Below are 26066 nucleotides of genomic sequence, written 5' to 3' on the forward strand. Positions count from 1 at the left end.
AGCCAGACTGTATGACTTCCTGGATTTCAGCCTTGCAGATCTCGCACATGCTCAGTGCTGCACAAGCAGTGTAATAGGTTTCAGATCAGGTTTCAGCACCTGTACTGTCCAAGTCACATGATTCTTCGAGACTGGGGAGTGCACAGACTCCTGGAAAGTTACACCCACTTCATTCCCAGGAGTCTGTGCGGTGTAGGTTAGGAAACATTAAGCACCTAGGTGCAGGAAGAGGGAAGATTAACTATTCTGCCTAGCAACAACACTTTGAAGGCATCTAAAAAATATTTTTTTTTTCTTAAAGGACTAATGACATTTTTTTAAAACTACTGATGTAATGTTATATTTATGGGTGGAACTCCACTTTAAAAATAAAATACAAATACCTTTACAACCTCTTTTAATGTCTAAACCGCTGACAACAAAAGTCAGTACACCCCTAAGTGAAAATGTCCAAATTGGGGCCAAAATGTCAATATTTTGTGTGGCCACCATTATTTTCCAGCACTGCCTTAACCCTCTTGGGCATGAAGTTTTATGAAACCTGGAGATCCGCTTTAAAGTGTAGCTGCAATTGCATAATAACTCCCTATGTCCTCTCTTTCCCAACCAATATGTAGTAGGCAAAAAATCAGCCCTCAGATACAACAAAGTACTACCCCCCTCTACATTGTTTGGATCTCAGTTGTGCCAGGCAGTGTTGGCTTTCGGTTCTCGGCTTGGTTTGGCTCTTGTGCTGCACTGCGCAGACATGTATACACTCAATGACTAGGAGAGCCGGGTCAGGAAGGGAGAGGAAGTCTCCACAGTGTAGACTCGGCAATAGAATAGTTTGGTCTGTGGTCTCACCTTGAGACCTTGTGTGGCGTCATGATGTTATAGCGAGACATTCCATCTAAACATCCCGAAACACATTATCTCATGCCTTGTAACCTTGGCACTGGGATATGAGTGCAGTGTGGACACAAAATTCAAGTGATTCCTTTTTTGGTTGCTTTTAGGAGTTTTACTAGAGTAGAGCATATTCACTTTCAAAGTGAATCTTACCCATAGCTTGGTGAATGGGGTAGAACAGTCGCCTCCAAACTGCAGCCCTTTGCTTGCCTTTATCTGGCCCTTGAGGCACCATTCCAGCCACTGACACAACAATGGTACAGTGCCATTTTCTTAACCACTTGTCCACCGGGCCTATTTTGGCACTTCTCTCCTTCATGTAAAAAATAGGATTTTTGTAACCACCGTAAAATCCATTTCTCTGAGTTCATGGACAGACACAGCATCCTTTGACCTTCCAGGAGAGTTAGGCAGAAAAACAGCACTTAAAGTGTTAACAACTTTCCTCAGTGCAGCTCCCCCAGGGGGTGTGTTTCCTCGGGTATAACCCACACCCTGCTCTAGCAGCCTCAGTTCGTAACAAGCAGTACAAACAAAGGAGGGGTGGGTGCTGTGTCCGTCCATGAACTCGGTACGGTACGGTACGGTGAGTACAAAAATCCTATTTTCTCTTCCGTTCATGGACGGACACAGCAGCCTTCGACCTTAGGGACGTCCCCAAGCAGTGTCAAAAAATTTAGAGGGGTGGGAAAACAACACAGCAAACCAAACTTCACCCCAAACAAAACCGGAGTTACTCAACGGAGGAACTCCAACCTTAAACTGCCGCCCGTAACACCTTGCGGCCGAAGGAGGCATCAGAAGATGCACTCACATCCACCTTGTAAAATTTTGAAAAAGTGTGGACTGACGACCAGGTCACTGCCTTACACACCTGCAACACAGAGGCTTGATGACAGAAAGCCCAAGAGGCACCGATCGCCCTGGTCGAATGGTTTTTCGGCCGAGGACACAAGGATGGTAACACGATGTCCTCATTAATGTGAAAAGCCGAAACGACCTTTGGGAGAAAAGAACGCTGCGGACGCAGCACCACCTTATCCTTATGGATGACTAAGTAGGGGGCCTTGCAGGACAAGGCCACCAGTTCAGACACCCGTCTGATCGAGGTAATTGCTACCAGAAAAAACACCTTTTTTGACATTTAACAAGGAGATCTTCCGAATGTCCTCAAAGGGAGCGTCTTGAAGCACCGAGAGGACCAAATTCAAGTCCCATGGGGGCAGTGGAGGGTGCACAGGAGGGGCCACATGCCGGACCCCCTGCACAAACGTGCACACCAAGGAGTGCGCTGCCAAGGGTCGCTGAAAGTAAACAGCCAGAGCAGAAATCTGACTCTTGACCGTACTTAAGGCGAGAGCCTGGTCCACTCCCCGCTGTAAAAACAGCAGAATCCGGGACACCTCATATGCACGGGGGTGCCACTTCATCTCCTCAAACATAAAGATGTAGGCCTTCCACGTACGATGGTAAATTCTCCTAGAAGTAGACTTCCGTGCACACAGCATGGTAGAAACCACCGAGCCCGATAGGCCCTGGTCCTTCAACACCTGGCTTTCAACAGCCACGCCGTTAAAGCCAGCAACTGTAAAGCAGGATGGAAGATCGGACCCTGCGACAGAAGATTTTCTCTCAGGGGAAGACGCCATCAGATGCACCAGGTCCGCGTTCCAGGAGCGACGCGGCCAATCTGGGGCGATCAGGATTGATGGAATCCCTTTGGCTTCCACTCTGCGCAGCAGGCGAGGAAGAAGCTTCAGAGGAGGGAAGGCGTAAATTAGGCGATAGTGACCCCAAGGTGCCACCAACGCGTCTGACGCGTCCGCCCACGGGTCCTTCAACCTGGCCACGAACCGTGGCACCTTCCGATTCAGACGGGACGATAGAAGGTCCACTTTTGGCACAGACTCTGAAACACCTCCGGGTGGAGAGGACATTGTTGTGCGACTTAGGAAGTCGGCTTGCCAATTCTGTACACCCGGAATGTACACGGCCGACAGAGCCGGAACGGACCTTTCGGGACCCAACGAAGGATGTGCGCGACCTCCGTCGCTGCAGCTGAACTCCGTGTGCCTCCCTGATGATTGACGTAAGCCACGGCCATGGCGTTGTCGGACTGTATCCTGACCGGTCGGCCCTGCAGTTCCAGGGACCACCTGGCAAGGCACAGCTTGATTGCTCGGAGCTCCAGAATATTGATCGGTAGGCGGGACTCCTCCTGAGTCCGGCGCCCCTGGGCTGACTGGGTGCCCCAAACCCCCCCCCCCCAACCGGAGAGGCTGGCATCCATCGTGACCACTGTCCAGCGGCACGGTAGAAAAGACTTCCCGGTCCGAAGCACCGGAGACGTCAGCCACCATACCAGGGGAGACTTGACTAGATGGCTCAACTGAATCTGGTAATCCAGAGAAGATGGGAGCTTGTCCCAACGTGACAGAATTTCCTTCTGTAGCTCCCTGGTGTGGAATTGGGCATACGGGACCGCCTCGAAAGAGGTCACCATCAGACCCAGAACCCTCATGCAGAATCAAAGAGACGACCACTTCTGGGTCGACAACTGCTTCACTGCAGATTGCAGGGTCTTCAGTTTCTCCAGCGGGAGGGAAACTCTCGCCTCCGCGGAGTCCAGGACTAAGCCAAAGTATTCCAGTCTCTGGGACGGAACTAACACTGACTTCTGGATATTCAGAAGCCGGCCGAACTCTTGGAGAGTCTGACACGTGATAGACACGTCCTCTTCTAATTCTGAGCCTGAGGAAGCTCGCAGGAGAAGGTCGTCCAGATATCCCACGATAGCGATCCCTCGCTGCCTCAGCAGGGCTAGTATCGGGGCGAGCACCTTGGTGAAAACCCGTGGTGCCAATGCCAAGCTGAACGGGAGGGCCACAAACTGAAAATGGTCCTCACCGATCGCAAAGCGCAGAAACCTCTGATGCCTTGTGCATATGGGAACATGTAGGTACGCATCCATGATATCCAAGGACGCCAGAAAGTCCTCCTGATGGAGTGCCGCTATTACCGAGCGAATCGACTCCATCCTGAATTTTTGCACTTTGACAAAACAATTGAGGGCCTTGAGGTCCAGGATTGGACGGACCCCTTCCTTCTTGGCGACCACAAACAGATTGGAGTAAAACCCCTGAAACCGTTCCTGCGAGGGAACTGGCACAATCACTTCCCTGCCCAGTAGATCCTGGACAGCCCCTGACAGAGCCTTTCCGGCGATCCGGAGGAAGCTGGAGGTTGGAAGGAAAGAATCTGTTTGGTGGACAAGGGAGAAACTGTATCTTGTACCCCGAGAAAACTACTTCGCAAACCCAACGGTCGGAAAGAAGAGACCTCTACCGAGCCGCGAATTCGCAAAGCTGGCCCCCCACCCAAGACACGGGCGGGGGCAGACCTTCATGCGGAAGCAGGCTTGTCCGCAGGCTTGTTAGGCTTGCGGTACCAGGTGCGCTTCTGCCCCGCAGCGGGGGTCTTAGCACCTTGCAAACTTTTTCCTGCCGCACTGGGCGCACGAAAAAAACGCTTGGGGGTAGTAAAGGAGGGCCCTTGCTTACGGCGAGGCTCCTTGCCCTTCCCGGACTGTGGGAGCAGTGTGCTCTTACCACCTGTGGCATCCTTAATGAGGTCATCCAGGGATGCCCCAAAAAGCCGTTCACCCTTAAAGGGTAAATCCACCAAGGCCTTCTTTGTGGACTGGTCCGCAGACCAGCATTTCAGCCACACAAGGCGGCGCAGTACCACCGCATAGGCGGAAGCCCTGGAAAGCAAGAGGAGCGTATCCAGGACCGACTCACAGACGAACGTCAGACCCTGAACCAACTGTTCAGCCAGGTCTATACAGGTCTCGGAAGCATCCTGTGCCTTCGGGTCCTGCAGCAAAAGCTTTTCCCTTTCAGTCAAAGTCTGTGACACCAGAGTCCCGGCCAAAACCGGCCTCACAGCCGAACCCACTACTGTGAAGATGGAGCGGGCCACAGCCTCCATTCTCCTATCTGTGGGGTCCTTAAAGGCAGGAGCCCCTTCCACAGGCAACGTGGTGGCTTTGCTCAATCTTGACACGGGAGGGTCCACTGACGGAGGAGCGACCCACTTTTTTAAAAAGTCCTCCTCAAAGGGATAACGGTTTGCAAAGTATTTTGGAACAGCAAAAACTTTCTGCGGCGTATCCCATTCTTTGTACAATAATTTGTCCAAATAAGGAACACAAGGAAACACTTTTGTGGTGCGCGGCAGGTTGCGGAACCCAAAAAGGACTGGCACATCTGATGCCTCCGCCAAATCCTCAAGTTTCTGAGTATCACGCACCGCAGAAATAAGAGCTCCAACAAATTCCTTATCAGCAACTGACCCTGAAGCAGAGTCATCCTCACTGTCCGCGTGGGTTAAGCCCGCATCATCTGACATGACAGAACCAGAGAATAATATATAAAAAATCCGATGCGCTACTGTGAGTAAACAAATATGATAATAAAGTAAATTGCAGTGTATCTGAGGCAGCTATATCTAAAAGTGTTCACATAACACAAAAAGTATAAACAGGATAAAGTAAATGATAAGCGCTTCAAATGTGTGATGTGAATCACACCAAAGGTATATATATAAAACGGAACGAACAGTCTTAAAATTATTTTAATTTTAATAATTTTAAGACTGTTCGTACCAGAGTATTATAATTTTCTTATATATACTCATGGCCGGTTCTCTAGCTAACTAGTTACAATGAGAGTCATACTCATTATTTTAAAAGTTTCCTCTGTGGGTATTAGTCCTGTATTTAGGCATCCAGGATTTAGTATTCATATGGAACACAATATCCCGTGAGGTTTGACACATCAACTTTGTTTCAGTTACGTCCAAATAACAGCCACTTTGAAAACCATTATGTCCAGATGTATGGACTTCAAGAAAATGGAAGCTTGTTTACTTCCGGTTTGGGTGTATTTAACCAGCGGCTCGACAGCCAATAGGGTTCCCCTGATGAAGTCACGAGGTACGTAACGTAACGCCGTAGGGAGTCGAGAGATCGAGTGACACCCGCACAAGCCGGAGGCCATCGGACGTAAGGCGGTATTAGGATCGCCCCGTCCCCGCGTTTTGCAAACGAATGTTTGTACGTTCTTATTTTTATTTTATTTTATTTTTCTGTGCAATTTTTTTGGTACAATAAACTTTCTCTGGTTTTAAAACCTACTACACCATTGGAGGCATATGTCCTTTTCTCTCCTCTCTCACTGCATCCCTGATTTTGAATACTGAGCCATCGGATCCATCGGAGGCATAGAGCAGTCTGAGCATGCAGCAGTCTGAGCAGCCAGAGTAATTACTTCTGGGTTAAGCGAGACCCGAGTTCTGGAGAGACAGCACTATATGCCTGTATATAGCACCTTCAAGGTAAGGGTACTACGGTACCTGTGTGGATATATTACCATTTTCTGAGTGAAGAAGTCAACAGTTCGGAACATCATTTCATCATCCTCTTATAGACTGTCATATCATCACTTTATTTTGATTTTTTATCATCAATTTTTGCACATCACTGTGCTTTCAGATGCATCTAGGTGCATAGAGGTTCACACCTTTGCATTATTTTTAGTTGGGACTCACTCTGCATACACCTGAGTAAAGTCACTTATTTTGTTTGTGCACAATACGTTTTATATATATACCTTTGGTATGACAGAACCAGAGCCAGACGCAATATCAGGGCCTGATTCTGTGTCAGAGACATCCCCAGAAGCAGGCTCAGGGAGGGGGCGCTTTTTACCCCCCTTCTGGCCACTAGCCGCTTCAAACCTTGCGAGAAACGCCTCCAGGACAGCCGACATTGCCTCAACAGATGTGGCAGGGGGAGGGGCATCAAGGGTTAACCACCCACCGGTCACCTCCCGGGTGTGAAAACAGAAGCAGAGGCTCCCAAGGAACTCACCACCCCACCCGGTGCAGCGTGAGCTGAAAAAGATCTGAGGTGTGCACTGAAGCTGGCCGCGCTGCGTCTGTCACCTCAGGGAAGATTCGCAGTCTTTTGCAGCGCTAAAACAGCCACACGAGGCCAAGACAAATCCAAGATGGCCGCCGTGTGAGGAAAAAACACCCACGGGCTACAAGAAAATGGCCGCCGAGCTAAGTAAACCGCGACCACAGCAAAATGGCAGCCGTGGCGCAGTTTAAAACACCCCCAGTGACGCAGCACACAGCGCAGCACCAGTAACACACAGCGCAGCACATATTACCTCACAGTAAAAAAACATAGCCCCTCGCATCACACACGGGCCCCGGTGGTAATAAAGAGACCCCAAGAGGCCCCCCCTCACAGCCGCTACCCAGAATGGGGAAGGAGGGAGAGGAAAAGGGAGAGAGGAAAGCAGGGTGGACCCTCAGTCGACCTCCCCAGGGAAAATACCAGCCATACCACCTTGCCAGGGCAAGGGGCCACTATTTACCCGTCCTGCGACCACCGGCTGGAGGTATCCCAGACAGAACCGACGCCCACTAACGGCATGGCTGTCGGCCAGACACACTGTGACAAGGCCATAGAGACCAGTCATATGTGTGCCTTGGAACATGTAGTTCCCCGGCCGCCCCTGGAGCAATGGGGCCTGTCGTGGACGACCCAGAGCAGAGCTGGCTGAACATGGGGGGACTACAAGAGTCAAGACCCAGCCTTTCACCCAGTCGGCAGTTGATAAAAGAATCACAGGATTCAAAAATGCAGGAACAAAAACAATAAAAAGCGAAAACTCCAGAGTGCCTGTCCTCTCCTGACATTGGGCAGAAAGAAAACTTGGGCTGCTAGAGCAGGGTGTGGGTTATACCCGGGGAACCACGCCCCCTGGGAGGAGCTGCACTGAGGAAAGTTGTTAACACTTTAAGGGCTGTTTTTCTGCCTAACTCTCCTGGAAAGAAGCGGCTATATCCCAAAGGTCAAAGGCTGCTGTGTCCGTCCATGAACGGAAGAGAAATCACAATTTTTTTGCTAGAAAATTAATCAGAACCCCCAAACATTATATATATATATATTTTTTAGCAGACACCCTAGGGAATAAAATGGCGGTCATTGCAACTTTTTTTCTCGCACAGTATTTGTGCAATCATTTTTCTAACGCCTTTTTTTGGGAATTTTGGGAATTTATTAATTAAAAAATAACAAAACAGTAAAGTTAGCTCAATTTTTTTGTATAATGTGAAAGACGATGTTACGCCGATTAAATAGATACCTAACATGTCACACTTTAAAATTGCGCACACTCATGGAATGGCGCCAAACTTCGGTACTTAAAAATTTCCATAGGTGACGCTTTAACATTTTTTACAGGTTAATATTTTCGAGTTACAGAGGTGCTAAAATTGTTACACATGCTCTAACGCACGCGACGATACCTCACATGTGGGGTTTGAACGACGTTTACATATGTGGGCGGGACTTGCATGCATGTTCGCTTCTGCTCGCAAGATAAAGGGGACAGGGGCGTTTTGAGAAAAAAAAAAATATTGTTTTACTTTATTTTTTATTTTATAATTTTTTTTTACACTTTTTTTTACATTTTTTTTTTATCACTTTTATTCCTATTACAAGGAATGTAAACATCCCTTGTAATAGGAATCAGTGTGACAGGTCCTCTTTATGGAGAGATGCGGGGTCAATAAGACCCCACATCTCTCCTCGAGGCTTACAAGCATGAAATCGGTAAAAAAAAAAATCACCGATCACATGCCGACAGCCGCGATTGCGGCTTTGTTTACTTCTGGGGCGTGACGTCATGACGTCGCGCCCGGGCCTTCGACGGTCATAGAGATGACTGGTGACCATCTGGTCATCAGTCATCTCTATGCTTTCCAGGCAGCGCCAAACGATTCGCTCTCCGGGCCCCCGATGGCACGGGAGAGCCCGGAGAAGCACCGGATGGCGGCGGAAGGGGGAGACGTCCCCTCCCACTGCCTATAAGAACGATCAAGCGGCGGAAACGCCGCTTTGATCATTCTTATCGTGCACAGAATCGGCGGCTGAAGACGGCGATATCTGAATGATGCCTGTAGCTGCAGGCATCATTCAGATATCACCGCACAAAGTCGAGGACGTCATATTACATCCTCCCGTGGACAAGGGGTTGTAAAGGTAACATTTTTTTCCCCTAAATAGCTTCCTTTACCTTAGTGCAGTCCTCCTTCACTTACCTCATCCTTCCATTTTGCTTTTAAATGTCCTCATTTCTTCTGAGAAATCCTCACTTTCTGTTCTTCTGTCTGTAACTCCACACAATAATGCGAGGCTTTCTCCCTGATGTGGAGTGTCGTGCTCGCCCCCTTCCTTGGACTACAGGAGAGTCAGGACGCTCTTTACATTGCAGATAGAGAAAGTCCACCTGTCCTCATCTATCCATCAGAATGCATGTGCCTCCATTGTGGGGACACTCATAGTTTAGTGTTAGGACCACAGACTCCAGGGTGCCGTGACGTGGCTCTGTGGCATCTCCTGTACCATGTCTGCAGTCTCTGACCATCTCATCTTTTATCATGTCTGCAGTCTCTGAGGGGGAGCCAGTAGAGGAGTCAAGAGTGGGAGCACCGCCAGATTGGGGATCACGAGAGAAGTCAGAGGTGTGTGGACTGTGTAGCGGAAACTATCAGATAAAACCAGAGCCGCCAAGCTGGAGTTGCCTGAGCCCTGCATGGTGCACCTGAGAGGAGGTCAGTCTGAGGGGGGAGGGGGGGGGGTGGTCACTGTCTGATGTAAGGGGGGGGGGGAGTGAACACAATAATGTAAGGGGGCACTGAAATAAAGGTTAACCCTTATATCAGTAACACCCCTTACCTTAGTGTATTCACTCTGCGGAAGGTAATCTATGGTCACCAGAGTCTCCCCCCCCCCCACTCATTAGAGTTCCCAATGTTCCCCTTTACATCAGAGTCTGCAGGATTTCCTCTTATAGTGCAAGGGAGAACCCTGCGGACCCTGATGCAAGTGGAAACTCTGATGTAAATGGGAGCGCAGAGCCCCCCCCTTACATCAGAGTTCCCCCTTAGATCGTGATCTGTGGCATCGTCCTTTACATCAAGGTTCGCAGAGTTCTCCCTTGCACTGCAAGGGGGAACTCTGTGCTGGCTGTGTTATATTAATCTGATCTTCATGTAAGTAAATTCGTTTTTTGACTTTTGTTTAACTTAAAGCAGAGGTTCACCCTTTAAAACATTTTTTGACATCACACAAAGTAGCGCCATCCTACCGACACAATGCCAGTGTTTTTTTTTTTTGTCAGCACATACCTCTTAATCCTGATTTTCACCTCACTGGGATCCCGCGGGAGTGGGCGTTCCCAAGCACTGCCTGTGATTGACAGGCTTCCGAACGGCGCATACTGCGCGTCACAGGTTGCCGAAAAAACCCGAACGTCGGTGCGGCTCTATACGGTGCCTGCGCACCGACGTTCGGGTTCTGTCGGCAACCTGTGACGCGCAGTATGCGCCGTTCGGAAGCCTGTCAATCACAGGCAGTGCTTGGGAACGCCCACTCCCGCGGGATCGCCGTGAGGTGAAAATCGGGATTAAGAGATACAGTAAGGAAAATAAGTATTTGAACACTCTGCTATTTTGCAAGTTCTCCCAGGTGCATGTCCACTGTGAGAGACATAATCAAATTTTTTTTTTCCAGAATTCACAATTTATGATTTTTTAACTATTTATTTGTATGATACAGCTGCAAATAAGTTTTTGAACACCTGTCTATCAGCTAGAATTCTGACCCTCAAAGACCTGTTAGTCTGCCTTTAAAATGTCCACCTCCACTCCATTTATTATCCTAAATTAGATGCACCTGTTTGAGGTCATTAGCTGCATAAAGACACCTGTCCACCCCATACAATCAGTAAGAATCCAACTACTAACATGGCCAAGACCAAAGAGCTGTCCAAAGACACTAGAGACAAAATTGTACACCTCCACAAGGCTGGAAAGGGCTACGGGGAAATTGCCAAGCAGCTTGGTGAAAAAAGGTCCACTGTTGGAGCAATCATTAGAAAATGGAAGAAGCTAAACATGACTGTCAATCTCCCTCGGACTGGGGCTCCATGCAAAATCTCACCTTGTGGGGTCTCAATGATCCTAAGAAAGGTGAGAAATCAGCCCAGGACTACACGGGAGGAGCTGGTCAATGACCTGAAAAGAGCTGGGACCACCGTTTCCAAGGTTACTGTTGGTAATACACTAAGGCCCCGTACACACCATAGAATCCATCCGCAGATAAATCCCAGCAAATGGGTTTCAGCGGATAGATCCTATGGTGTGTACACGCCAGCGGATCTTTTTCCGCGGATAAATCTCCCCTGGGATGGATTCCAGCAGATCGGATATTTGCTGACATGCACAACAAATCCATCTGCTGAAGTCCATCCCAACGGATGGATCCGCTCGTCTGTACAGACTCACCGGATCCATCCGTCCAAAGGGATTCCCCGCACGCGTCGTAATGATTTGACGCATGCGTGGAATTCCTTATATGACAGCGTTGCGCCGACGGCGCGACACGTCATCGCCAGAGGATTTCCGCACGGATTTCAATGCGATGGTGAGTACACTCCATCGCATAGAAATCTGCGGAAATCTTTGAGAGGATTTATCCGTGGAAACGGTCCGCTGGACCGTATCCGCGGATAAATTCTCTCGTGTGTATGGGGCCAAAGACGTCATGGTTTGAAATCATGCATGGCACGGAAGGTTCCCATGCTTAAACCAGCACATGTCAAGGCCCGTCTTAAGTTTGCCAATGACCATTTGGATGATCCAGAGGAGTCATGGGAGAAAGTCATGTGGTCAGATGAGACCAAAATAGAACTTTTTTGTCATAATTCCACTAACCGTGTTTGGAGGAAGAAGAATGATGAGTACCATCCCAAGAACACCATCCCTACTGTGAAGCATGGGGGTGGTAGCATCATGCTTTGGGGGTGTTTTTCTGCACATGGGACAGGGCGACTGCACTGTATTAAGGAGAGGATGACCGGGGCCATGTATTGCGAGATTTTGGGCAACAACCTCCTTCCCTCAGTTAGAGCTTTGAAGATGGGTCGAGGCTGGGTCTTCCAACATGACAATGACCCGAAGCACACAGCCAGGATAACCAAGGAGTGGCTCTGTAAGAAGCATATCAAGGTTCTGGCGTGGCCTAGCCAGTCTCCAGACCTAAACCCAATAGAGAATCTTTGGAGGGAGCTCAAACTCCGTGTTTCTCAGCGACAGCCCAGAAACCTGACTGATCTAGAGAAAATCTGTGTGGAGGAGTGGGCCAAAATCCCTCATCCAGTGTGTGCAAACCTGGTGAAAAACTACAAGAAACGTTTGACCTCTGTAATTGCAAACAAAGCCTACTGTACCAAATATTAACATTGATTTTCTCAGGTGTTCAAATACTTATTTGCAGCTGTATCATACAAATAAATAGTTAAAAAAAATCATACATTGTGATTTCTGGATTTTTTTTTTTGATTATGTCTCTCACAGTGGACATGCACCTACGATAACAATTTCAGACCCCTCCATGATTTCCAAGTGGGAGAACTTGCAAAATAGCAGGGTGTTCAAATACTTATTTTCATCACTGTATGTGCTGACAAAAAAAAAAAAACACCGGCATTGTGACGGTAGGATGGCGCGACTTTGTGTGATGTCAAAAAATGTTTTAAAGGGTGAACCTCCGCTTTAAACACATTGCTAATAGCACTAGCAACATGTTTATAGTTTAAATACTAAAAGTCGCACAGTTTAGCACAGAAAACAGGCATTTTAGGTGCTTTTTTGAAGTGCCAGTAAAAAATTGGTGTCGTTCGTAATTTTTAGCCATCTTGCCAGTAAATTTCACTTGGGGGGGTTGGCAACACTGGAAAGGAGCTGTGTGTTAGTGGGCGTCCCGACTCCAGGGCCGGACTGGCCAACCGGGAGACCGGGAAAATTCCCGGTAGGCCGGCCGCCTGCTCTTGCCTGCTGTCACTGCAGTCTGCCTGTCAGTCAAATATACAGTAATCAGCGGCGGGCCGCAGCCGCGATCGCCGCGGCCGCCGCTCTTTTCACTTGTGCAGGGGTGACGGCTGCTGTTCCCTGGGGCTGCTTTTACATACCTGCAGACTGCGGTTGTTAAAAGCAGCCGCAGGCCGGCGGGTTACGGCCGCCATGCTCGGACAACGCACTTGCCTTCTTGAACTAGTCCTGATGTTTTGTTTCTCCTGCTCGGCTCCTCCCCTTAGACACATTAACAGTGATGCTGCTCACGCCAAAACGAGAGCCTACAATGTCTCTGCACGGTCACGAGTGAGCCGCAAAGGAGAAGAGGATGCCCCCACTGCCCCAGTCGCCACCCTGCCTTGGAGCACAAGGTGAAAAAAACAAACATTTTAATGCAATTTATAAACCGAATCTCTCTTACCATATCTGCACCCCCCCCCCCCCCCCCCTTCTCTCTCTGTCACCTACCTTTGGTGCCCCTGCAATAAAATTGAAATCTGTATAATAATCTCAGAGAGGAGGGGGGGGGGGGGGTGCACCGTGCAATGCCTTGTGAGAGAGATTATTATACAGGTTTAGGTTACAATTTGCACCCCCCCCCCTCTGTCACCTTTGCTGCCCCTGCAAATTGTAATAAAAAAAAAAAACAGCCAAAAACGCCAAAACAATTCCCACCTGTCCTCCTGCGGCTGCCTCCCGCACTATAGGTACGGCACTTTACCTGAAAAATTTGGTTACTTAGCTGTTGGCAGTATGGAGGAGTGTGACAGGCACCCCCCATGCTCATTTACGAGTGTGACCGGCCACTCTGCCAGATTGTTATTTGTTTGACTGGAGGAGGTTCCACCTAAGGCTCCACCTACCCTCCTCTGCGCTCTTCCTTAATCTTTTCCCCGAGCGAGCGGGTGGGTGAGTGCCGTCACGTGAGGTTGTTTCTTAGGCTACTTTCACACTGGGGCGTTGTGCCGTCGGCAGTAAAGTGTCAGTATTTTAGCAGCGCTTTACTGTCATTTTTGCAGCGCTATTCAGCCGCTAGCTGGGCGCCTCATAGATTTTTTTGAGCGTCCTGCCAGCACAATGCTAGCGGCCCAAAAGGATAAAAAAAACATCCGCAAAGCGCCGCTGCCCATTGGTTTCAATGGGCAGGGGCGCTTTAGAAGCAGTGTGTACACCGTTCCTACAGGGCCTCAAAGATGCAGCTAGCTGGACTTTTTTGAGCATCCTGCCAGCGCACCGCTCCAGTGTGAAAGCTTTCGCATTGGAGTGAGAAGAGAGGCCCTTTCAGGGCATTTTGCAGGCGCTATTTTGTAGCGCCTGCAAAGCACCTCAGTGTGAAAGTAGTCTAAGACCCCTTTCACACTGAGGCGCTTTGCAGGCGCTATAACGAAAAAAATAGCATCTGCAGAGCGTCCTGAAAGAGTGGTTCCATTCACTCCAGTGTGAAAGCCCAAGTGCTTTCACACTGGAGCAGTGCGCTGGCAGGAAAAAATTTCCTGCAAGCAGCATCTTTGAGGCGCAGTAGGAGCGGCTCCTAAATCGCCCCTGCCCATTGGAATCAAAGCGACACTTTGCGGCCATTAAAAGCACCCCGCTAGCGGCTGAATAGCGGCGCTTTACTGCCGATGCCCCCACCGCCCCAGTGTGAAAGAGGCCTTAAAGTCATCATCATGTGTGATTGAGCGTGTGTGCTAAGCAGACAGGGCCGCTGGTGATCCTACTCCCTCTCTCCCCCTGTACAGTGTCAGAGGCACTGGCGCAGCATTGGCAGAGGACTGTATCCATTACAAGGAAACACCCCCTGCACTGCTGCGTGTCCCTGACCATCACAGTGCCAGTGAGTGTGACCTGTCTGTGTACCACTGCGTGCAGTCACTGTCTGAAGTTCCATTCCACTCTGCCTTTCTGCCCAGTGCTTTGTCCATGATACACCGCACGATTCCTCTGCATTTATGGGTGCTGATATTACTGCAATCTTGGGTGTTTTTTTTTGTAATGGTTATCTGAAAGATGGGTTTCAAATGTTTTGACAGGGGCGCAGTTTCAGTGCTTGCCATAGGCGCCATTTTCACTAGAAATGCTCTCTTCCAGGGCTGGTTTTCATTCCCAGTCCGGCCCTGCCTGGCTCTCCTGTAGTTCAAGAGAGGGGAGTGAGCACGACACTCCACACCAGGGAGAAAGCCTTGCATTACTGTGTGGAGTTACAGACAGAAGAACAGGAAGTGAGGATTTCTCAGAAGAAATAAGGACATTTAAAAGCAAAATGGAAGGATGAGGTAAGTGAAGGAGGACTGCACTAAGGTAAAGGAAGCTATTTAGGAAAAAAAATTGTACTTTTACAACCCCTTTAACTAATGGATTGTTACATTCCTCAAGATTTAAGTCATTGGAATATAACTCTTAGCAAAACAGTTTCTACTACTTTTATAATACCATGTTTGCAACTTTTCTAGGATCTACATTTGTAACTTTTATTATGCATGGGCTCCATGAATACTAACAGATATATACTATAAACATATTAAGATATACCATACGACAGCTTATTTGTGGAAGAGCCCTATGTTCTCATTATACAAAGGCAATACTATGAGCTCATGTTTCCCTTATCTATACACAGTCTGTATAAGTCTGTGTCAATCCCCCTTATCTATGTCAAACCTTTGAATTTATGGTCTGGGATAAAGATGCAGATAAACTTACAGTCTCTTGTAAGACAGAAAACCACTTTAGAGACAGTGGGCTAGATTCAGAAAGGTTATCTGATTTACGATCCGCCGGCGCAAGTTTTTGAGGCAAGTGCTGTATTCAGAAAGCACTTGCCTCTAAAGTTGCGCCGGCGGATCGTAAATCAAATTCCGCGGCTAGGGAGCGTGTAGAATTTAAATCAGGCACGTCCCCGTGCCGAACGAACTGCACATGCGCCGTCCCCTAAATTTCCCAGCGTGCATTGCTCCAAAGGTGCAAAACTGCAAATAGTGCTAAACGTGTAGGAGTGTACCAATGTACCAATGTATCAATGTACCAATGTACACAATATGAATGGTTCAATAATGCAATATGTAAAAAATGTGAATAAGAGTCAAGTTGATGAACGTCCCCAATTAACCGCTTGGGACCCGCGCTATAGTCAAATGGACGGCTACAGCGCGGTTCCCAAAATCCAAGTAGATGTCAATTGACGTCCGCCCCTTTGCGCGTTCCCCGCGCGCGCTCCAGAGCGCGCAGCGGGGAAACTCTGTGTTGGCCGTGTCCCTTGGACACAGCCAATTACAGATCGCCGCGAACGGCCAATCAGAGTGGCTGTTTGCGATGCGATCTGTGCGGCCAATGAGAGATGATCTCATATGTAAACATATGAGATCATCTCTCATTGCCGTTTAACACAGAGACAGCGGTGCTGTCTCTGGAGAGGAGACCGATCTGTGTCCTTTGTACATAGGGACATAGATCGGTCACCCCCCCTAGTCACCCCCCCTCCCCCTACAGTTAGAACACTCCAAGGCTACACATTTAACCCCTTTCTCACCCCCTAGTGTTAACCCCTTCAATGGCAGTCACATTTATACTGTAATCAGTGCACATTTATAGCACTGATCGCAGTATAAATGTGAATGGCGCCAAAAATGTGTCAAAAGTGTCCGATGTGTCCGCCATAACGTCGCAGTCCCAATAAAAATCGCAGATCGCCGCCATTTCTAGTAAAAAAAAAATAATAATAAAAAATAATAATTCTGTCCCCTATTTTGTAGGCGCTATAACTTTTGCGCAAACCAGTCGCTTATTGCGATTTTTTTTTTTAACCAAAAATATGTAGAAGAATACGTATCGGCCTAAACTGAGGAAACAAAATGTGTGTTTTTTTTAAATTGGGATATTTATTATAGCAACAAGTAAAAAATATTGTATTTTTTTCAAAATTGTCGCTCTTTTTTGTTTATAGCGCAAAAAATAAAAACCGCACCAGCGATCAAATACCACCAAAAGAAAGCTCTATTTGTGGGGAAAAAAGGACGTCAATTTTGTTTGGGAGCCACGTCGCACGACCGCGCAATTGTTAGTTAAAGTGACGCAGTGCCGGAAGCTGAAATTTCACCTGGGCAGGAGGGGGGTATATGTGCCCAGTAAGCAAGTGGTTAACCAGTTCCCGACCCCCGCATGTACATATACGTCCACAATATGGCACGTACAGGCACATGGGCGTACATGTACGTCCTCGCCTATTAGCGGGTGGGGGGTCCGATCGGGACCCCCCCCGCTACATGCGGAGGTCGGGTCCGCTCGGGGAGCGATCCGGGACCACGGCGCGGCTATTTGTTTATAGCCGCTCCGTCGCGATCGCTCCCCGGAGCTGAAGAACGGGGAGAGCCGTATGTAAACACGGCTTCCCCGTGCTTCACTGTGTCGGCGCATCGATCGCCTCATTCCCTTTATAGGGAAGACACGATCGATGACGTCATTCCTACAGCCACACCCCCCTACAGTTGTAAACACATACTAGGTGCACCCTAACTCCTACAGCGCCCCCTGTGGTTAACTCCCAAACTGCAACTGTCATTTTCACAATAAAGAATGCAATTTAAATGCATTTTTTGCTGTGAAAATGACAATGGTCCCAAAAATGTGTCAAAATTGTCCGAAGTGTCCGCCATAATGTCGCAGTCACGAAGAAAATTGCTGATCGCCGCCATTAGTAGTAAAAAAAAAAAAATTAATAAAAATGCAATAAAACTATCCCCTATTTTGTAAACGCTATAAATTTTGCGCAAACCAATCGATAAACGCTTATTGTGATTTTTTTTACTAAAAATATGTAGAAGAATACGTATCGGCCTAAACTGAGGGAAAAAAATGTTTTTATATATGTTTTTGGGGGATATTTATTATAGCAAAAAGTAAAAAATATTGCATTTTTTTCAAAATTGTCGCTCTATTTTTGTTTATAGCGCAAAAACTAAAAACCGCAGATGTGATCAAATACCACCAAAAGAAAGCTCTATTTGTGGGGAAAAAAGGACGCCAATTTTGTTTGGGAGCCACGTCGCACGACCGCGCAATTGTCTGTTAAAGTGACGCAGTCCCGAACTGTAAAAACACCTTGGGTCTTTAGGCTGCATATTGGTCCGGGGCTTAAGTGGTTAAAGGAGTTGTAAAGGAAAGAATTGTTTTTGTTCAAATGACTGTTTACAGGGTATAGAGACATAATGGTTAACTGATTCCTTTTAAAAACGATTAAAAATAGATAAAAATCAATCATATAATGTACCTGTAGTTTCAGTTTCGTTTTTGCATGTTATCCTGCCTCTGTGCTGTATAGAGCCATAGAGAAGTGATGGTTTGGAAAACAAAACGAGAAGCTCCCAGTACTGTTGTCCTCAGGAAACAGACAACCAGGAAGTGTCCAGAACAGAGAAGAATTACAGCAACATCAGATCAAAAACGAACAATGTGGACATGAAACCAGGACTGCAGGTAAAGGAAGCTATTTAGCTAAAAAAAAAATCCTTTAGTGACCCTTTAATCACTAATGGGACGAATCCTCCAATATCTCCAGATTATTTATGAGAGTGTTTCTTTAATTGTGTTATTGAACCATGGTGTCTCTCCTTCACCAGTCTCTCACCTTACACATATAAAAAACAGGCGCATCAATGGTATGTCTTCCACTCTGTAAAGATACCAGGGTTAATATATCACTACTTCTCTTCTTTGTCCCCTGCGATCTCTCAGTCTTGCAGCAAATCAGGACAGCTGATAAGGGGAGATCGCAGGGGACAAAGGAGAGAAGTAGTCATATATTAACCCATTAGTCTAAACACACATCCCTCAAACTACATACTATATATACCGCTCTGTCTTGTGTGGATCATGCTACACTTGATGATCACATAAGAAATTTAAGGTCAAAATAGGTAACGGCTGAATTTTTTTTAGTAAACAATTCTTATTAGTGATGTAACCATGATTCCTATGTATTTTGAATAGTTACTAAAACAATCTAAACTCAAAGCAATAATAAAATCTATGCCTGCATAACAAAGTATACACACAGCAAGGTGGCCTAACTTTAGGCAAATGTACACAAACTACATTCCCCCTTATATAACATAGGAAATGGGGCGAAACTGCGCGCATGCGCAATGACAATTCTCACGTGTTGCCTGTTGATTCGCACATGCGCATTAAAAATTCTTCACTTTATTTACCTAACTTTTGTTATAGGAATACTAGCTGCTCAGGCAGATGAGTGGATTCAGACGTTATCCAATAACATTGAACAGTGTATGGGGAAATAATAATCAGATTGTACAGTGTGTGGGGGAGTGGTATGGCTGCACTGCTGGTACTGTGTAGAAGTAGTTAAAAATAGTAGTTTCGAGTGTGTATATATATACGTATTTATAGTTGTGTAAAATGTAGAAGCAGTTATGCACGCCCAAAAACACAAATGCTAAAACGTGTGTGACATGTCAGGCGAGGATGAAATGGTGTGGTCTGTCAATGCGCATGTGCAGTTGAGTATGCTGAAAGAAGGTGTGAAAAACCTTGATAAGTTGTAAGACAGATCTACATGTTCTGGACAGAATTTGTGCATTTAAACAAAATTATATACATACATTTTAGCCTGGTAATAGAAGATGGTAAACTGTAGTAAAGTTATTCATAGTATTCAGACAAAAATGTAGAAGATTACATTGGCTGCGCTTGCTAATGGCAGGAGTGAAAGTTTGCGCAAGTAAATATGGTTTGTGCATGTGAGTGCACCATAATATTTGATAAATGTTTTGAGTTCTGTTTTTTGTGCAACTGCTCAAATTTCTCCACTGCACCACAGGCGCAGGTCTTTAGTAAATCACCCCCATAGCGTTTTCTTTGATGGGCAAAAAGTAAAATTTTAGTCTCATCAGACCAGAGCACCTTCCTCCATACATTTTGGGAGTCTCCCACGTGCCTTTTCGCAAACTCAAAACGTGACGTTTAGTTTTTTGCTGAAAGTCATGGCTTTCTTCTGGACACTCTGCCATAAAACACAACTCTTTGGAGCTTATGGCTTATTGTCGTCCTATGTACAGATATTTCAGTGTCTGCTGTGGAACTCTGCAGCTCCTCCAGGGTCTCTGTGCTGCCTCTCTGATTAATGCCCTCCTTGCCTGGTCCGTGAGTTTTGGTGTGCGGCCGTCTCTTGGCGGGTTTGCTGTTGTGCCATGTTCTTTCCATTTGGTTATGATAGATTTGATGGTGCTCCTAGGGATCATCAAAGATTTGGATATTTTTTTATAACCCAACCCTGACTTGTACTTCTCACCAACATTGTCCCTTACTTGTTTGGAGAGTTCCTTGGTCCTCATGGCAGTGTTTGGTTAGTGGTGCCTCTTGCTTAGGTGTTGCAGCCTCTGGGGCCTTTCAAAAAGGTGTATATATGTAATGACAGATCATGTGACACTTAGATTGCACACAAGTGGACATCATTTCACTAATTATGTGACGTCTGAAGGTAATTGGTTGCTCCAGAGCTTTTTATGGGTTTCATAATAAAGGGGGTGACGCACATGGCAATTATCAGTTTTATATTTCTGAGAAATAGTTTTATGTACATATTTTTTCTAATTTTACTTCACCAACTTAGACTATTGTGTTCTGATCCATCACATATAATTCAGATTAAAAAAACATTGAACTAAAGGCTGTAATGTAACAAAATAGATAAAAAGCCAAGGGGGTGAATACTTTTGCAAGGCACTGTATATTGCAAAGAAATTCAAGATTAAAGGGATACTGGATAGGTACAATTGACACTTCTAGATGCTTCCGCTAACAAAAATAAATCTTTAATTTTTGAGTTTAAGTGTACTCTCAGGCCTCGTACACACGACCGAGTTTCTCGGCAAAAACCAGCAAGAAACTTGCTGGGAGATATTTTTTTGCCGAGGAAACCGGTCGTGTGTACATTTTCATCGAGGAAACTGTCGAGAAACTCGACGAGCCAAAAAGAGAGCATGTTCTCTATTTCCTTGACGGGAATGGAGAAAATTGGCTTGTCGAGTTCCTCGACAGCCTAACAAGGAACTCGACAAGGAAAACGATGTGTTTTGCCCGTCGAGTTCCTCGGTCGTCTGTACGAGGCTTAAGTGAACTTGTTGCTTTAAAGCAAGTGTAGTAGCTAAGTGAAACTTTTTTTGCTCTGTCTGTGCATTCGATTCCGAGAGATTACTGAAAAAAAATAAACTTAGCTGTTCAATTACAATCCAAGAACACCAAGGCACTGATTGCAATGTGTCTAAAGTACACGAGGTGTGGTCATCTTACAATTTTCAGTAGCTGTTCTTCTCTTTATATCTACACATCGCACTAGAGTCTGCATCTCTCACTTTACAGAGAATCAAGAAGATCTATTTGGAAAAATATGCAACTTTTTCCCGTATTAAAATGGATTCTTCTGTTTTCAATTATAATGACGTTGTTGTGCTTTGCAAGGTTCCTGTATACAGACTGTACCCAAAAGGCTTCCCAATTGACTTTGAAAACATCATATGAATCAAGAAAATCACAATCTATTCAGAACTTGGTCAGGTAAGTTCTATTGCAAACTCACTTTAGATGTTTATTGATAGAGAGAAACCTCAGTTGTCAAAAGTTGATAAAGATATAATAGCAAAAATGTACTAGACAATATCTTTCATTTAGACTTTGAAAACCATTTATCATTTTCCTTCCACTTCACAATTATGTGCCACTTTGTGTTGGTCTATCATAGGGGTAGGCAACCTTTTGAGCACAGTGTGCCGAAAAAAGGTTTCAAAGAAATTGAGCGTGACGATTTTATAACAAAGAAATGTCAACTTCACACTCTCAATCACGAAAAGGCTTTTTTTTTATAAAGTTAAGGCTGTAAACTACTTGAGTAGTGAGAAATTAACATTCTGCACTCTCATGCCTCAGATCAGCCCCAATTCCTGCACCTTCAGACCTCAGATCACTGTAACCTCTGCTCATCTGCCTCACCACTGTAACCCCCTGCACATCTGCCCCAACACTGTACTACCCTACACATATACCCCACCCATCACAGCACTTGCACCTTTGCAACAGGGAGACTGAAGCTTCGCTCACCCTCTGCTTTCCACCGCTGATGTCTGGAGGCTTTTGGGGAGAGACTGAGGGGGCCCCCTTCTACAGTGAGAGGTCACCACAGCATCAGGACTGGCTATTCACCCATTGCTAATGATGCTTGCAGGACTGAGCCACTGAGAGCAGGACACCAAATGTGCCCAATCCATACTGCACCCATACTCTATACCACACTTGTTCCAAGCCTAGACTACACCTATATCAACTTAATACCCCATTATACTAAGCCTTTACGGCAGGGGTCTCAAACTCAAATTACCTGAGGGCCACAAGACAAGTTTTCATATGCCATGGGGGGCCGCATGCAAACTTTCAAACTTCAAAAACAACAGTACTGGTGTCAGCGAACACATTATATACCCCCAGCACTGGTGTCAGCGAGCGCATTATTACCACCAGCACTGGTGTCAGCGAGCGCATTATTACCACCAGCACTGGTGTAAGTCAGGGTTTGACAAATTTGCTTGGAATCTAGGAGCCAGCTAAAAAAGTTAGGCGCCAGAAAACGCACCCCGTCCCGACGAGCTTGCGCGCAGAAGCAAACACATACGTGAGCAGCGCCTGCATATGTAAACAGTGTTCAAACCACACATGTGAGGTATCGCTGCGATTGGTAGAGTGAGAGCAATAATTCTAGCTCCTCTGTAACTTAAAACATGCAACCTGTAGATTTTTTTAAACGTCGCCTATGAAGATTTTAAAGGGTAAAAAAGTTTGTCGGCATTCCACAAGCGGACACAATTTTGAAGCGTGACATGTTGGGTATCAATTTACTCGGCGTAACATTATCTTTCATAATATTAAAAAAAATGGGGATAACTTTACTGTTGTCTTATTTTTTAATTAAAAAAAGTGTAATTTTTTCCCAAAAAAGTGCGCTTGTAAGACCGCTGAGCAAATACGGCGTAACAGAAAGTATTGCAACGATCGCTATTTTATTCTCTAGGGTGTTAGGATAAAAAATATATATAATGTTTGGGGGTTCTAATTAGAGGGAAGAATATGGCAGTGAAAATAGTGTAAAATGACATTAGAATTGCTGTTTAACTTGTAATGCTTAACTTGTAATACCAACGGCCACCACCAGATGGCGCCAGCGCACATCTGGTGGTAATAACTTGTAATACCAACGTCTCACCACCGGATGGCGATTCCACCCTGCCTGCGGGCCATTTATAACTGGTCCGCGGGCCGCAAATGGCCCGCGGGCCGGTACTTTGAGACCACTGCTTTACGGCATCTGAACCATCACTATCTACCTGTCACCTGTGCCGAGACTATACCATACCTATACTTTACCAGGGATGTGCAGTTAGGGGAGGCAGGTGAGACAAAGCCTCACCTGCTATAAACATAAAAAAATAACAACCCTCCCCCAAAAAAGTTTCAGCTTCGAGGGTCATAGCTCGGCGACCTGGGGTCACAGAGACCCCACATTTGGGGGGGGGGGGTAGGTAGCCAAAGTCCTATCCCATTATTGGTCAAACATGCAGTGGACAACTTGAGCCGCTTGCTTACTGCAATGTTTTAAATCATGTTGAATGGCTGCTTTGATGATCAATATTAAACTTAGTCAATTTGGATTCCTGTGGGATAATTTTTTACTAATTGGTAGACCAGTGACGGCTGGTGTTTTTTTTATTAGGGGCAGAAAACAACACCCCCCCGCTGTCTGCCGGTCCACTGGCACTTACCCCTTCAGCGGCGGGGATCCGTGGGCACACAGCATCGGGGATCGGTGGGCACACAACGTCGGGGATCAGCAGGCACACCGGGCAGGGGATCAGGGATCGGGAAACGGGTAACAGACCCGGGTTTCCGGATTGGCAGGGAGGCGATTCATTGTTAGAAAAGCGAATATTCATTTGCTTTTGTAACACACCTGGGTGGGCTCGGAGCGCAATGCTCTGCGCTCCGAGTCCACCCTATTTTGAAGCTTTTTAGAGCCTATGACTCTAATCAAGTGCTTAAAAAAAAAAACCCCAGCCACTGGAATTCAGGCGCCCAGAATATATGGGCCACTCTGTGGTAGACATGCTATGATTGTGTATCATAACGCTAAATGTATTTTTACTTTTTATAGAGACATTTGGGTGGTATTATGGTTAATCTGTTGTTGTGCTGAGTGTGACCACCCATTGTCAAATTTGGGGGTTTTATCGAACAGTGCAATTAGTTATTGAATATTTATATATTTCTCTTATGTGTGGGTATTACCCTTTTTCAAAATGGAGTAATGATGATGGTGACTGCCCTAAGCTCAGAACGAGGTGTGGTTGCTATCTGTATTTATATATTGCATTGAGTCAGTACACCGCCCGTGCCCCAGGATGACGTCATTTTGTGATGAAACATGTAGGGAGGAGCGACGTGCTGACATCACTGGCTGCTAAATCGAGCTGGCCATTTCATGCGTGTTTTAAAAACGTAAAAATATTTTACACTATGGAAGCCTTTTTTCTTTTTGGGGTTCTTATGTGATCGGGCCCTTCCTGAGTGGCGAATGTTTGGCAGTGTGATCCCCCTGGATGAACAAAGGCCCTGGCTGGGTATATAGCCACAAGTGAAAAAAGGCCATTCGTTATAGGAGGTCATAAGGACCTAGTAAGCGGCCATTCTTATGAGGTGGAGGCTTTCTCTGAAACTCACACACCATTCTGGTGAATGTTTAAGTGCACCGTGGACTACCTGAACCAACCACTTACCCATATCTATGTCCTAGTCTCCCCCCTTTCCATAAATAAAAACTCCACACATATTATCCTTGAATGGACGTAGGGGTCGGCCACAGCTTTATTTGTTAAAACATAAACAACATCTGTTTAACCTTAATACCATCTTATGGTAAATTACCAAGGGGGGGGGGAAGCAACCAGCCAGCCGCCGGCCTAAACCGACGGGCATAAAAGCCTTCCCCCTTTTCCTTTATTATTATTACCGCCAGCTGTGACTTAATAATAAATATCTCACTTAAACACGATAACAAGGCCTGTAAAACCAAAGCCATAAAACGTAAACCGTACGGGATAACCACCGTCATAACACCACCGTAACATTTGTTACTCGCACATTTCCATATTTTTTTTTTTTTTTTTTTTTTTAACAATATATATCCCTTTATTTCCTTTGTTTTTTTGTGTTTTTTTTTTTTTTTTAAACCACCTAAGCTATTGGATAAAACGGGAAAAACCAGGGGAGGGAGGGCGGGAATCTCACTTGCTGGGGGCTGCTGCAGGTAAGAGGAAGAAGGTGGGAGGGAAATCCCCCTTTAAAGCCTTGGTCACATGCTCCCCAAAACCCACCCCCTCGTTCTTGTTTAATTGGTCCTGTCTGCCTTGTAAAACCCACCCTCCCAGAGGGAGGGAGGGAGGAAGGGGGGGAACTAAAGGGGAGAGACACATTTAACCCTTTCCTGGACTGTCCCATTACCTCAGGCAGTCCGTGGCACCTAGCCCTACTTGGGCCGGTGCCCACCAGACTACCTGAACCAACCACTTACCCATATCTATGTCCTAGTCTCCCCCCTTTCCATAAATAAAAACTCCACACATATTATCCTTGAATGGACGTAGGGGTCGGCCACAGCTTTATTTGTTAAAACATAAACAACATCTGTTTAACCTTAATACCATCTTATGGTAAATTACCAAGGGGGGGGGAAGCAACCAGCCAGCCGCCGGCCTAAACCGACGGGCATAAAAGCCTTCCCCCTTTTCCTTTATTATTATTACCGCCACAGGAGGAGCACAGCCCCTCAAACTGGGCTCCGACCCCCACCCAAAATATAAAGGGCCTGTTCTATGCCGTCCTGAAGACCAGACAAAAAGATATCAAGCCCGATATCGTTAAGATGGACTCCATCCTGACCCATGAGCCGCCTGTTGTCCCCTTCCAGCTGCCTGTGCCTCACCACTACCCCTGATCTGGCCCTGACGTACCGGGACATGCGTGCGTTAATTGTCCTACGAGCCCTCTCAATTGCTGCCGCATCCCTATCCTCCTGCCAGGTGACCCGAGGGATAATTTCAGACCAGACCAACATCATTTCTGAAAAA

General features: G+C 46.4%; 2 protein-coding genes across 3 annotated transcripts in view; both read left to right on the plus strand.

Annotated features, from left to right (window-relative positions):
• Nucleotides 1-26066, plus strand: part of PHB (prohibitin) — a 657015-nt gene that overhangs the window by 287874 nt on the left and 343075 nt on the right. The window lies entirely within an intron of this gene.
• The window catches only part of LOC120919550 (beta-1,4 N-acetylgalactosaminyltransferase 2-like), a 73897-nt gene continuing 69025 nt past the window's right edge, over nt 21195-26066 (plus strand). The window contains exon 1 of one of the 2 annotated variants that reach the window (XM_040331756.1): nt 21195-21453. In XM_040331756.1, coding sequence (XP_040187690.1) covers nt 21287-21453 — 167 coding nt within the window. In that variant the 5' untranslated portion in view covers nt 21195-21286. The remainder of the gene's footprint in view (nt 21454-26066) is intronic. The other variant, XM_040331755.1, reaches the window with a different exon arrangement.

The sequence above is a fragment of the Rana temporaria genome, chromosome 12, assembly GCF_905171775.1.
Source record: "Rana temporaria chromosome 12, aRanTem1.1, whole genome shotgun sequence".
Classification (NCBI taxonomy): Eukaryota; Metazoa; Chordata; class Amphibia; order Anura; family Ranidae; genus Rana; species Rana temporaria.